Source organism: Acomys russatus, chromosome 30, assembly GCF_903995435.1.
Source record: "Acomys russatus chromosome 30, mAcoRus1.1, whole genome shotgun sequence".
Taxonomy (NCBI): domain Eukaryota; kingdom Metazoa; phylum Chordata; class Mammalia; order Rodentia; family Muridae; genus Acomys; species Acomys russatus.
Genome location: NC_067166.1, coordinates 7,593,246 through 7,608,019, shown reverse-complemented (window position 1 = coordinate 7,608,019; position 14,774 = coordinate 7,593,246). Strand labels below are relative to the sequence as shown.

At 43.5% G+C, this 14,774-nt stretch overlaps 1 protein-coding gene across 1 annotated transcript; it reads right to left on the bottom strand.

The window, feature by feature from the left end:
• Nucleotides 1–3,217: 3,217 nt before the first annotated feature.
• Setd9 (SET domain containing 9) lies at nucleotides 3,218–12,629 on the bottom strand. The gene is given in 7 exon segments (XM_051172265.1): nucleotides 3,218–3,381; nucleotides 3,602–3,667; nucleotides 3,670–3,752; nucleotides 4,596–4,662; nucleotides 4,665–4,694; nucleotides 4,834–5,095; nucleotides 12,612–12,629. Coding segments are annotated over 7 exon segments (690 nt in total).
• Between the last annotated feature and the right edge of the window lie 2,145 nt (nucleotides 12,630–14,774).

The window sequence follows — 14,774 nt, the reverse complement described above, 5'->3', positions numbered from 1 at the left end:
TGCTGCTGTGACTATTGCAATACTTTCCTTTTGTTGGCCGTGCTTCGCCTTGCTCATGCTAGGTTTTTCAATGTTTAGTTTTCCTCTTGTCGCGGTCAGCTGCTGACTTTACTTGAAGGATGTAGAATACTGTTTAAAAAATACTAAAGTCTGTACAATTAGATCAAAGAATTGTGCAATCGTTTCCTTTTTAATTTTTACAATTGAAAGTCATAAATATTTGAGATCAGACCTAATAGAGTAGTGCTATTTAATTTAACCAAAGTCTAGTAACTATTTCAACTTTGAATGTAAACTAACAAACCCAACCACCAAGGAGATTGTTTGCCCAGAGTTTCAAAGCACATTGTCTACGAATGGAAACAGATAATTTATAAAATATTGACATTACTATGTTTTTTAAAAAGTTCCTAATTTTTTTCACTAAAAGGAGGGAAACTATTAGTTTTATTGTTAAATATGGTAGATATTAATATTCCTCTTAGGTGACCAGTGATTCCATTGTCCCGGTTTGAAATAAGTACCCTGTGAGTATGAGATAAATTAGTGACAATCAGAACAAGTTTTAGTATCCAATGTTCAAGAGGAAGTTGCTATTGTTGCATTGATTTTAATATCTGTACATAAACACTGATTTTTTGAGCATTATTTTGTATTTGTTGTACTTTAATACCTGGTGTACAGTTCCAGAAATAAAAATCTGGAAATCCGTTTTCCCTGGTTTGTGTGACTACTTAGCAAAAAAACTTAAAACCAACCTTAAGCTATGCCAGATACATCGATATTCCGCTTGAGAGACAAATCGTTTCCTTAAATCCTCTCTACTAGTTTTTGATCTGAGGTGAGGAGTCTCATTTAGTTCAGGAGGCAGCTACTGAGTCTCTGTGCCAAAGAGGCGTAGGCAACTGTCTTGGGAAGGCAGAGAACTGCAAAATGATCAGCTATCAATAGTTAACAGGCTGGCATCTGTAATCAGTTACTTTTTAATTCATAATCGCCATAATCCCACTGCCTCTGGTCGTACCTTTCGCAGGCCTTCATCTTTTCAAGTTGAAGATCTTAGATTAAATCCTAGCACTCTCAATTCCCAACTGAACATGCTGACCAGAGTTACACAAAGCAAGCTAAAAAGGGTGGAAACCGTAACCCCTTGGCTGGGCTAGAAGCACACCCCTCTATTCCCAGACAACACAGTAGTGCCTTCCCAGGAAATGTCTGTGCAGATACAAGCATAGAGGTTCCATGAATACTGTACAGCTGGTCACCCTGTGAGAGCTACAGTGAGCTTCAGGCTTTGGGGGAGGAGGAGCCTGTGGCAGCAGGAAAGTAGTGACTTCTAGAACATTAAGGCTCAAAGGACTTAACATTCCTAGTTGCACTGTAAGATAAATGGGAGCCTTAGAGTCTTAAGTGCTGGAGAGAAAGTGGGACAGAAATTAGGACTGCCAGGTGGGAAAGTGTCACCAGGGGAGCCTCAGTAAGGGGACAAGCTCTTAGGCCATCTGGGGAGAGGAGTCTGCATGAGCGAGCAAGGAGGTCTGAAGTCACAGCTAGGTCGTCTCTGTGAAGGAATTATTTCTCTTAAGGTTTCAAGTAAAACATCACCCTTAGCTGGGTGTGGTGATTCACCTTTAACCCCTGCACTTTGGAGGCAGAGGCAGAGGCAGAGGGATCTCCAAATTTGGAGGCCAGCCTGATCTACAGACCCTGAGTTCCCAGGACAGCGGATACACCCTCTCCATAGAAACACAAGAGAGGGGGGCTGGTGAGATGGCTCAGCAGTTAAGAGCACACTGCTCTTCCAAAGGACCCAGGTATAATTCCCAGCACCCACATGGCAGTTCACAACTGTAATTCCATTTCCATGGATTTGGACACCTTCAGACCAATGCACATAGACTAAAGTTAAATTATTTAAAACAAAATAAACTACACAAGACAGGAACAGGTATTTTTGTCACTAGCCATACCCTTTAAAAGTATTCCCACACCTTGCATTTCTTTTAATTACTCCTCTTGGTGCAGTGCCTAGAGGAAGGAGGGGGCTGGGCTGTCCTATATCTAATTGGGACAATTTGTGGATTATAGACACCAAGAAACCCTATCTTAAAAAACCAAACAAAACCCCTTGGTGATATATTTGATGTCATCCTATTGAAGCTTAGCAGTGAGTTGGGGCAGGAATCGGGTAGATGGATCAAAGAAACTATATATCTGGGACAGGTGGCTTCAGGTCTGCGTGCAGCTGGTCTGCTCTGACAATACCTCACCTCTAAGTGCGGTTTTGTTAACGCTGGGGCTGGCATCTGCGCACAAAGCAGGGAACCCACAGAGAACTGGAGGCAAGGATGCCTCCATCTCCAAAGATGCTCTCCTCCATTGGCTCTGTCTAGGGAGAGGCCCATCATTTCAGAGAAAAAGCCACAACACAGTGTGAGAGTAAAAACAATAGTGAACTATGATGCTTAGTGTATGGTTTTACCAAACTACTGGAACATACTCAAAATACTATTAATATGTAGTGAAATAAAAACGTCAGTAAGTACACGTATTTAGATTATACATAAACTATCTATATAGTCAACATGCAGATTTTATCTTTGAGACAGGGTCTTATGTAGCCCATGTTGGTCTTGAACTCTTGATCCTCTTGCCTCAGTCTTCCCAGTGATGGGATAACAGCCATGCACTACTTGGCTTCATAAAATACCAGGAACTCTCCTTTAATCCCAGCACTCGGGAGGCAGAGGCAGGTAGATCGCTGTGAGTTTGAGGCCAGCCTGGTCTACAAAGTGAATCCAGGACAGCCAGGGCTGCCTAGAGAACCCCTGTCTCGAAAAACCAAAACAAACAACCAACAATAATAAATAAATAAATGAATGAATAAAATACCACGAACTAAGGGTTCCAAACAGTTAAGTAAAGGAGTCAGACCTATGTCCAACTGTAGCCAGGTGCTCAGGCTTTTGCCTGTAGGAGAACCAAGCCAATAAATGGATAACTCACTACTTAGTGGCAGGAAGGGGACACTGGTCTAGTGATTACTTTGTAAGGCTATATTATAACGCTGATAAAATTCTCAAGTCATTTAGAAATTTTTAAGTAATGATCTAAAGCTATCTTTTCTCAACAAGTGAAAGCTGCTTAAGTACCATTACTCAGCTGCCTTTGTACTCAGTCAGGTGGTGAAGAGGAATTAGCCATTGTTGTACCCCCTTCAGAAGTCCCAGCATGCCAACTTAGTGTTTGAATGGTTGTTGACATACTGTCCTATAGCCGGTGGATTGTGAATTTCTGATGTTAACCATGAACTGTCACTCATTCTTAAAGAGCCAAGCCGATCTCTCCCATTGCAAGATCTAGAACAGTCGAAAGCATTAGCTACAAGAGGGTGTTAAAGTAGAACCCGACAATACAACATGAACCCTACAAGTGCAGTTTCTTTTCAAAAAGATTTTGGCTACCAACTAGGCAACTACATTGCCACATAGCAGCCATCTAAATGAATTTTGTCTGAAGTATAAATGGTTAAGCCACAATCATTATGACAAATGTAGTTCTACAGCCTATAGTTGGATTTGAATATGGACATTACCCGAACACAGCTTTTATATTCCTTTGTCATTTCCATCAATGAGTATCCCATCCAAGTATCTAAAAATAAATGATTTCCAACGGACTGGACAAAGATTGGCTCTTATTTCTGACACACTGTATTATTTAACAAGGTTAAGACATAGCCACATATAAAACTGAAATATTCTAATAAGGACAGTTTAAATTATAAACCTAAGAAAGAGGCAGCGTGGTGGTGCGCACCTTTAATTTCAGCACTTGGGAAGCAGAGGCAGGTGGATCGCTGTGAGTTCGAGGCCAGCCTGGTCTACAAAGCAAGTTTAGGACAGCCAAGGCTACACAGAGAAACCCTGTCTCAAAAACCACTCCCAAAAGAATGAGTTTATTATGACACTTTTATATATGTTCTTTCAGCCTTCCTTAAACAGTTAATTTCCAGTCTAGGACGTAATATTTTGGGGGCTGTTTCCCTTTACAGATTTGGCAGATGATGAAGCACAGAGCCAAGTTGCCCATGCAGCAGACAGAATGGAGTTATCTTAATGATTAACATGAACAGTGTAGTTGAGGCTCAGTTTCACAAAGTTGTGTACACATATGTATGCACGCACATATCTCTGCTTACACTGTCATCTGATATCCACTGGAGAGTGTTCCTAAAAGTGCATTTTGTTAATGACAAATGGAGACTTGCATGGGAACAGATGAATTTGACCTTAAGGCTGTTATTTCCTTTACTGGTAAAGAAGGAAAGGAGAACATGAATATTTATTGGAGTCCCGTGACCAAAAAGATGACCATAAAAAAATTGCAGTTATCCCATCAAACAACATGCGTTTCAGCACTCACAATTCATATGGTTAATTATCAAATTACAATTTTTAAAAGTACAGAAACTTGGGTTTCGAATTGAAACCTTTACTCTGATTACAGGACAAAGCATTTTGTTTAAATGTTTCGGTATGTAAGAGATTTTTGGCAGTACTAACTGAGCTGTTACCAGGATGTGTCCAGGCAACTGTTCCTTTGGTACCAGTCCTTCAGCGATGAAGACACCTCTTCCTGCAGAAATCAGTGAGTTGCTCAAGCAACACTGAAACCCAAGGTCTTAAAAAGAAGGACCTTCTGGGTGGCGCAGGCCTTTAATCCCAGCACTGGGGAGGTAGGTGGATCTCTGTGAGTTCGAGGCCAGCCTCAAAAAACCAAACAAACAAGCAAACAAAACAAACACACCCCCCCCCCAAAAAAAAGAGAGAATGTCTTCTGGTTTTAAGATATTTTGTTGTTGAAGCATATTTTCAGGGTGTTTCACCCTTTGGTGCTCACAACTTCTGGTAGGGGTTGGTATTTTGACGACATAACAGGTCTGGAAGCAGAGCCAAGAGGTCTGATTGTTTACTACAGTGGGTTTTTTGTTTTTGTTTTTTAATGGAGCCTTAGAAACCTCCAGTAACGTTCCTAGTGCATCCTCACATGAGATAAATTTGTCTTTGTATTCCTCTGGAATGTATCAAAGAGTCTGAAAAATGGGAACATTTTTATTTACCACCCCTGTCAACCCGCTAAAATGTTCTTGCCGCTTTCTGGTTTTGGGGGCTTAATGGACTAGGCTATTCTCAGGTACATAGAGGGCATTCAACTAAGATGAATAGAAAAAGCAATTATTTGGGAAAGCTCAACGCTACCAACTCCCAACAATGCACACCCAAGTAGCCAGTATTTATGAAAAGGTCAATAAGCTGTTCGATAAGCTCCCCATGTTACTGAGCATTAACATACTTTATTGCGTTATGCAAAGAAACCGAGGCATGGCGATGTTAGGGAGCTTGCCCAAGGTAATAAACGTGTTTACACAGAAGGGTCGGAAGAAACATTCAGTTCTTCCCTCAAAACATTTAGCAGCAACTTGGATACTTTCAAATAAGAATCCTCATAAACACTTTTACTCATAGGTGTATTCTTCTAGAAAGCAAATTGAAGCCAACTTCATATCCCTTGTCATATTCTTTCCTGGTGTGATAACTTCTTTGACTATATCACTTTTACTTCCACAACTCTTTTTTTTTTTTCTCAATGAATTGTTGCTTCTGAACAAAGAGGAAGCAACCCCCTTCACACTATAGAAACGATGCACCCGAATTCTCATCTCCATAGTGAAACTTCGGGAAAGCGCTTCGGTGTCTCGGTTTTTCAGCTTTCAGCTGAGTCTTCTGCTATGGTGGGTTCTGCGAAGACTGACTGCAGATCTGCTGCACCCTCTGAAATGCGGGCAGGGACATGCTGGCGGCGACCCACCCCGAGCAGTTACTTTCTGCTGCTTTCTGTGCTGTTCTTAGCCGATCTGGGCTATTTTCAACACAAAATTTCGTTCTTCGGGCCCCCCCCCCCCACACACACACACTTTGTAAGTTTCTGCTTGCTCCGCTGCGTAGTCCCTGCAAGGGCCGATTAAGAAAGGGAAGAAGAGCCCGCGTAAGACCCTGCCGCGCGGCGCACACTGGGAAAGGGGATCCAGGTTCCGTCCGCCACACTCCTCTTCCCTCCTCCCCCGTAAGGTGGGCATCTGCCTTCGCCTGTAGCCCCTACATCCTCCACTACTCTCAGTCTCCACGTTCCACCTACTTGGTCCTCCTCCAGTTTAAGGTTCCGCCCGCCTCAAACCTGTGGTTGTCCCAGGCTCCACCCACCACAGGCTCCGCCCCCTCGCCCCGCTCGCCCGGCCTCCGCTTTTCTCCGGGATCCACCCACTTCAGGCTCCTTCTCTTAGGCCCGCCCTCCTCAGCTGCCTGCCTGGATCTAGCGTCCTTAGCGGCTCCTGGCAGGCTGCTCTGTGCCGCAGGGACCGGGAAGGTGTAGGAAAGGCGAGTCAAGTCTCCAGCCGGCTCAGGGAGGAGCCCACCCAGGCCTGTGCCCGAGGTGTCCCCCTCCGCCAGCCTCTTGCCGCCCGGACCTACGGAGCTGGAGCAGTCTGCGAAGCCTCCTGAGCGCTGGGATTTAAAGGTGTGTGCCATCATGCCCAGCTTGGTTAAGATTTCTAAAGTTTTTGCATGGGTCCTTATGACAGATATGGGTCTGTAATCTTGTGTTGGGTGTCCTTTTCATCCAGTTTTGATATTCAGAGTAATACTGGCTTCCTGGAAGGTGGGAAGCCGTTTCTCCGCGGGTGCTATTTGGAAGAACTTTTTATAACTCACTCAGGCAGCACCCGTGTGGTAGCAATAGCAATAGGTCAGGTGCCCACACGACAGGTTTGGACAAAGTTTGAGTTCCAGTGAAGACCGTTTCTAAGAATTCCTGGACCATCTTCAAATCAGCACGTGTTTCTTACCGCCTGAATGTGCTGCTGCTGCAGACGGGAGGGTTAACTTTCCTCCTCTTTGCTTGAGAGTGATGGTGAATCCCAACCAGACGCTGAAAGCAAACGGCTCAGATTTAGTGAAAATTCAGGCAGAGGCCTGGGGCCTTGGAGCTGATTTGCTCCTTTCCAAAGAAAGAAAGAGACTGAATGCCTGTCTGTCCGTACCCTGCTATCTCACTCTCACGCCATGAAGGGTGTGAGCAGAAGGGAGCCTTTCCTCCCGGACTCTGCTTTTGGCCATGGTGTAGAGAGATTTATCTGACCTGCTCAATGAAGTTGGTTCCGTTTCAGAATGTGTTCTGTTACTATATATTTAAATCTTAATTATTAATTCTAAGTTACTGTATAATGAAACAGGTTTCATTATCACATTTGCATGCCTGTATGTCTTGAACTTTGTTCATATTCACCCTGTCATCACTATCTTCTATTCCTTTTCCCACTCGGCCTTATTGGTACCCTTCTTCCCTGAAAATGGTCACCTGCTTTTATGCCAAAAATGCATATATGGCTTAATATAGGTTCCACATATTACAGAAAACATAGTCTATATTTCTAACTCCCATATTGTTCCCTGTTGTTTCCTGCTCTCTCTCACAGTCACTTTTATACTTTGACATAACGTATACGTATATGTTTATTGTTTTCATTGAAAATCCCAGATTGTTCTATTTTACCAATAAAGACTCAGGAGCCAGGTGCTGGGGTGAAAACCTGCTAGCTCAGAGAGGCAGAGAAAGCACCCAGCTGAAATTCCTGCCCAGTTCATGTCCCAGTGGAGAAGGCCCAAAAAGGCTCACTTAGCTCACCTGACAGCTCGGAAGAAAAGGCCAAAAACCCCCACAAAGGCTTGCTAGCTCAAAGCCCAAAAAACCAAAGGCCAAGGAGCTGAGGAGCTCAAGAGCTAGAGAGCTGAGAGCCAAGCTAAAACCTCAAGCTAAAGAAGCAGTAAAGCAGTAAAGGGGACCAAAGACCCCTTCTTCGTCTCCAAGCTGTCTTAAAAACCCCTCAACTCAAAGTCCCTCCTACTCTTTAATCCCTGTCAGCTGGTTTCTTGCTCTGCCTCTTGACCTAGGGTTAACTTTATTAAATCTATGTACTGATAGCTCTAGGATTAAAGGTGTGTGTGGAACGCTGGTCAAACCACGCCTTATTCGCCTGTTTACAATAAACAGAAAATTCTTGGATTAAAGGTGTGTTAGGGCTCACTACAAGAAACAGGGATTTACACTTCAGTCTTAGGGATCACAATGGGATCAAAGATACTGTAACAGTTTATCTTAAATACACACAAATACACACACACACACAAATGCATACACATGTTTAGGTTCTGCATGTAATAGAAAATGTGATATTTGTCTTTCTGAGCCTGAACTAATTTGCTTAAAATTATGATTTTCAGTTCCATCCATTTTCCTGCAAATATCATACTTTCATTCTTTATTGCTGAATAAAACATCGTAGTGGTATATACTGTATTTTCTTAACCCGTTTACCTCTTAATGGGAATCTAGAGACATACCATATCATGACCATCATGGATAATGCTATGGCAAGCATGAGTGTGCAAGTGTCTCTGTGCTATGCTTAGGATCCTTCGGGTACATACTCAAGATAGACATAATTGTATCGTGTGTGTGTGTGTGTGTGTGTGTGTGTGTGTGTGTGTGTGAGAGAGAGAGAGAGAGAGAGAGAGAGAGAGAGAGAGAGAGAGAGAGAGAGAGAGAGAGAGAGAGAGAGAGAGATATTCCGTGGTGGGTTCGCCAGTTTACGTTCATATCAGCAATGGGTAATTGTTCATGTTTGTCAAAAACTAGGTGCTATAGCTGTGCAGGTTTAATTCTATGTCCTCTGTTTTGTTTCTCTGCTTTCCCAGTGTGTTTTTTCCTCCTGAAACCTTGCTGGCTTTGTTACTGTGGCTTATAGTATAATTTAGGTTACATGTTTTGATGCCTCTGGCCTTACCCTTTCTGCTTAGTCTTGCTTTGGCTGTTTGAAAACTGCTGAGCTTGTGTTTGAATTTTAGGACTGTTTTCTACTTCTGTGTATCACAGAATTGAAATTCCGATAGAATGTTCTAGACTATCTGATAGAGGGTATAGAATCTATATAACTGCTTTTGCCAATAAGATGCCAGTTTCTGTGCATGGCAGTCTCTTCTATTTCCTTGGCTTTTCTTTCTTTCTTTCTTTTTTCTTTTCTTTCTTTCTTTTTTGTTTGTTTATTTTTGGAGACAGGGTTTCTCTGTGTAATCTTGGCTTTTCCTGGACTCACTTTGTAGACCAGGCTGGCCTAGAACTTACAGCGATCCACCTGCCTCTGAGTTTTAAAATTTTTTATTTTATTGATGGGTATGAGTATTTGTCTGCATGTATGTATGTGCACCATATGCATGCCTGGTGCACGAGGGTCAGAAGAAAGCACTGGGTCTTCTGGAACTGGAGTTACCGATGGTTGTGAGCCATTGTGTAGTGCTGCTGGGGGTTGAACCTTGGTTCTCTTAAAGAACGACAAGTTCCCTTAACCACTGAGCAATCTCTCTAGCCCCGTATTTCTTTAGTTCTTTTTTTTTTTTTTTTAAAGATTTATTTATTATGTATACAGTATGCATCAGATCACATTATAGATGGTTGTGAGCCACCATGTGGTTGCTGGGAATTGAACTCAGGACCCCTGGAAGCGCAGTCAGTGCTCTTAACCACTGAGCCATCTCTCCAGCCCCCATATTTCTTTAGTTCTAAAGGGTTCTTTGTGATGTCTTTAATGTCTTTGATTAGGTTAGTTTTTTTTTTTTTAAGCTACTATGAATAGGATTTTTTTTCCTCCTGTATCTTTCTTCCAGATTCACCAGTGGGATATAAGAAAGCTACTGATTTTTTACGTTAACACTGTATCTTGATACTTTATTAAAACTGTTTATTACTGCTTTTAATCCCAGCACTCAGGGCCGGGGCAGAGGCAGCTGGATCACTGTAAGTTCGAGCCCAGCCTGGTCTACAAAGCGAGTCCAGGACAACCAAAGCTACACAGAGAAACCCTGTCTCGAAACCGCCCCCTAACCCCCCCCCAAACAAACAAACAAGCAAACAAAAACCTGTTTATTATACCCAAGAGTTTTCTGGTAGAGTCTTCAGGATCTTTTAAGAACAGAATCATACCATCTGCAAATAGGGATAATTTGACATCTTCCTTTCCTGTTTGAATCCCCTTAGTCCCTTTTATTTCTCTCTCTTGCTTTGTTCCTGTAGCCAACACATCAAGCAGTCTGTGGAGTCAGAGTGGAGATAGTGAACTCTCCTCTCTTATTTCTAGCTGTAGAGAATATGCTTTCAGTTTTCCCCGGGCTGTCAAACTGGCTATAGGTTTGTTATGTATAACGGCTACTCTACTGAGGTGTGGTCCATTTGTTCCGTGTTTCTCCAGGGCTTTTATGGTGAAGCCATGTTGAATTTGAGTGACAGGCCTTTTCTACAGCCATGGAGATGACCACGTGATTTCTGGCTTTGATTCTATTTTATGTGCTATATTATATGTATTGATTTGTATATGTTGAAGCATCTTCATATTATATAGAAATTAATCTATCTTGGTTGTGATGTGTGATCCTTATAGTGTGTTCTTAAATTTATTTTACAAGTATTTTCTTGAGAATTTTTGCAAAGTGTTTATTAATGATCCTTTAATTATTTTTTGTGCTGAAATACTTAAAATGCTACGTTAAAATGAGAAAAGTGGTCTCTGCTAGTTTTCATGCAAATTAGCAAAGACCACTTCTTCCTTCGGCCACTTTATCTGCCAGGACATAATCACAGTGACTACACGAGCCTAGTAAGACTATAGCATACATGGTGCTCATAGAAGTGGGTAGAGCACAGGTGGTTGTAGCAGTCCTGAGTGTCAGCTGGCAGGTGGCAGCAGTTCTCAGTTGCTCTGAGGGGAAAATGAGGTGGAGAGTTACTGGCCCAGGTGCAGGGGTAGGCTAGAACACAGATGGTTCTTAGAGAGGAACGGGAGAAAAGCAGAGGTGTTTTTTGTTTTGTTTTGTTTTGTTTTTTGCCAATAGTGGGAAATAAAGGTGGGGTGAGTCCATTGCACTAAAGCAGGAGGCATCAGGTAGTCATCAAAGGTTTGGAAGCAGGGCACTAGCTGGGCATGGTCTTCAGAATTCAAGGGACAGCGGTTGGCAGTCTGCAGGAACCGGTAGATGGAAAAGTGTGTGGGTGAGTGGATGACTGGCAGGAAGGCAGCCAGTGTCTGGACTTAGTCTTTGCTGTGCTGCAGATTGTTGAGTGGAGAAGGAACAGGCTTGTCCTTTTAGGCAGTAGGTAAACACTAATTCTAGGTTCTGGTTTTGTAAAAATGGAATTAGTAGACATTTGTGTGTGTGTGTGTGTGTGTGTGTGTGTGTGTGTGTGTGTGTGTGTGCGTGTGCGCACGCGCGTGCGTGCATGTGTGTATTTTTCAGCTTTCTTAGGAAATCATTGGGATTTATGCTGTAGTTTTGAGTAGAGAGTAACAAAATTTAAAATTTCTTAGCAAAGTTAACACAGTAAGAAACCCTTTAAATCAAAGCTTTACTCTGCTGCCCTCTTCTGGACATGGCTTATGATCAAGTGGATTCTTTTTAGTAGGCGCAGGGCAAACTGCAGGCATATGACAATGAGAGGATAAAGATTTTTTTCGTTTTCGTTCTTTTTTTTTTTTTTTTTAAGATTTATTTATTATTTATTAAGTATACAGTGTTTTGCTGGCATGTACGCCTGCATGCCAGAAGAGGGCACCAGATCTCATTATAGATGGCTGTGAGCCATCATGTAGTTGCTGGGAATGGAACTCAGAACCTTTGGTAGAGCAGGCAATGCTTAACCTCTAAGCTGTCTCTCCAGCTCAAAGATTTTTTTTTTTTGAGACAGGCTTTCTCTGTGTAGCCTTGACTGTCCTGGACTTGCTTTGTAGACCAGGCTGTCCTTGAACTCAGAGAGATCTGCCTGCTTCTGCCTCCCGAGTGCTGAGATTAAAGGTGTGTACCACCATGCTCAGTTTTATTATTTTTTTTAATAAAAAATTTTCATATATCTAGGTGTGGTGGCGCATGCCTTTAATCCCAGTACTTGAGAGGCAGAGGCAGGTGGATCTCTGTGAGTTTGAGGCCAGCCTGGTCTACAAAGAGAGTTCCAGGACAGCCAGGGAGGTTACACAGAGAAACCTTGTCTCAAAAAACCCAAAAAAACAAAAACCAAAAACCAACCAACCAACCAACTAAAAAACGCCACCGCCACCAAAAAGCCCCAAAATATTTTTCATACAGTATATTTCAGTCATGTTTTATCCTCCCCCAACAGCCCCCAGATCCTCCCCATCTTTCTACCCACTGAAGTTCATAACATCTGGATCCTGTGTGTGTGCGCACACACGTGTGTACAATTATGGAGTTCAGAGGACAACCTTAAGTGTCAGTGTCTCATTGCTTGCTGCTGCGCTCACCGGGTCAGCTGGCCCATGAGCTCCTGGGGATTTCCCTGTCTGTACCCCCCCCCCCCCAATATCTCTCTGTAAGAGTGCTGGAATTGCAGACATGTGCTCCTGTGTTTAGCTTTGCTGAGCTCTGAGGATCCAAACTCAGATCTCTGTGCTTGTGAAGCAGGTGCTTTACCTGCTGAGCCCCCCTCCCTACTCCAACCCCGCCAGCCATTCTTTAAGAAAAATATAGGAAAATATAATAGTTTTATGTTTTGAGAGAATAATCAAAGACACCATTTCCTTCATTCCTCTAGCCCAGTGGTTTTTTTTTGTTTTTGTTTTTGTTTTTTTGTTTTTCGAGACAGGGTTTCTCTGTGTAGCCTTATCCTGGACTCACTTTGTAGACCAGGCTGGCCTCGAACTCACAGCGATCCGCCTGCCTCTGCCTCCCGAGTGCTGGGATTAAAGGCATGCACTACCACAGCTTGCTTCTCTGTCTTTTTTTTTTTAATTGTTGTCATGTGTATAACTTATTCTTAGATATATAAATATAACCTACTTAGCCCCTGTAATATTACCTGTCTGTGTGTGTTCTCAGAGCTGACCCTTCGGTATTGCTTCACCAACTGTTGTGCACTTCCCTGGGCAACACTGTTTCTCTGAGTCTCAGTATTCTTGGCTAGGACTGAGACCTCATGAGCTCTCTCTCCTTTGCACGCCAGCGCGGCCTGTCATGGGCTCTGCCCTTGTTCAGCTCGTGGCCGGCTGGCCTCGTTGCTAAGGCTTCATGGGCATAGCCTCTCTGATGTTTCCAGGGACAACAGTCTCACAGGAAACTCCCTGCCTCTTACAGTCTTTCTGCCCCGTCTTCTGCAATGCTCCCTGAGCCGCAGGTGTGTTGGACGAGGACTGGTTGGGACTGGGCTCCATAACTCGGTGTTTTGCTTGCTTATTGATTTCTGTAATGGTCTCTAGCCATTGCAAAAGAACTTTTCTTTTCTTTTCTTCTTTTTTTTTTTTCTGTTGTTTGTTTTTGTTTCTTTTTGTTGTGTTATTTATTTATTTATTTTTTTGAGACAGGGTTTCCCTGTGTAGCCCTGGCTATCCTGGACTCACTTTGTGGACCAGGCTGGCCTCAAACTCACAGCAATCCGCCTGCCTCTGCCTTCCAAGTGCTGGGATTAAAGGCGCGTGTCACCACCACCCTGCAGGAAGTTTTGTTGATGAAGGGCATGAACTACTCTTACCTGTGGGCATAAGGATCCATATTTAGAATGAAGTCAGGGTAGGTTCTCCTCGAAGACCCATGGCTTTATTACACCTGTCTTTAGTGTTCTATACTTCCCTTGTTTAGCTTTTGCTGGACCTGGACCAGGCGAGTACCAAGTGTTTGCCAGAGCTCGCTCCCCTTAATAGTCTTCCTTTCTTTTCATGTCAGGAGACTCTGCTGGTCACCTTGGCTTTGCAGTCTGTGGGCCGAGCAAGCTACCACTCACTCCTAAAATTCCCCAGTTACCACCCTGGAATGGCTCATGGTCTAGCCTAGGTGTGTGTGTGTGTGTGTCTGTGTGTGTGTCTCGGGGGTGAGGAAGTGGGTTGTGGGTGGGTGAAACATTCCACAGGGGCCTTCCAAGTGCTCCAATGCTTGACGTATCTACTGGCCTCAGGTTCAGAGCTTTCACAGGGTGCATTTGCCCTTGGCTCCAAGGCCCTGAAGGAATGGCCACTCATCACTGCTCCCTTCGTGGCCCTGGGTTGAGCCTCAAGCCACCTGAGACCATTTGGTTTGTCAGAGTTTGTCAGAGTTTAGCTTTCTTTCTCCATGACTGCTTCCTGTGGTTGTCTTCCACCACTATGGCTGTTTCAAGCTGTCCCCAGGTTCCCTTACTTGTGGCAGCACGAGCCGAGGCCAGAGGTGCTAGTCCTCAGAAACTGATATTGCGTCATTGTCACAGACTTGTGATAACACGATGATGGTTTATAAGTAAGTGGGAGGAGTCTCCTCAGAGCAAAATCCCAGTTGACACAGGTTAAGGGAATGAGGACATTAAAAGAAAACTCATCATCTGGCAACTATCAGGGTGATATCTCAAGCGAGAAAGCTAAGAGCATATAGCTAAACTGATGACAAATGGTATTTACTTGGTCTCAAAGCATCCTTCTATGGAACAGCTAAAATAAAGGGCAAAAGGTGGCTTCCCAGTGCTGCTCGGGTCATCTCAGCAGCAAAGAGGGAAATGCATCCCTTCCACTGTCTTATGCCAAAAGCACAGCACTGCCTGAAGTGCTGCAGGCAACCTGGATATTCCCAGTCCAACGAAGAAGCGCCACACTCAGACCGAGGGTCTTCCATAAGCCAATGGCCTCTGCACTCATG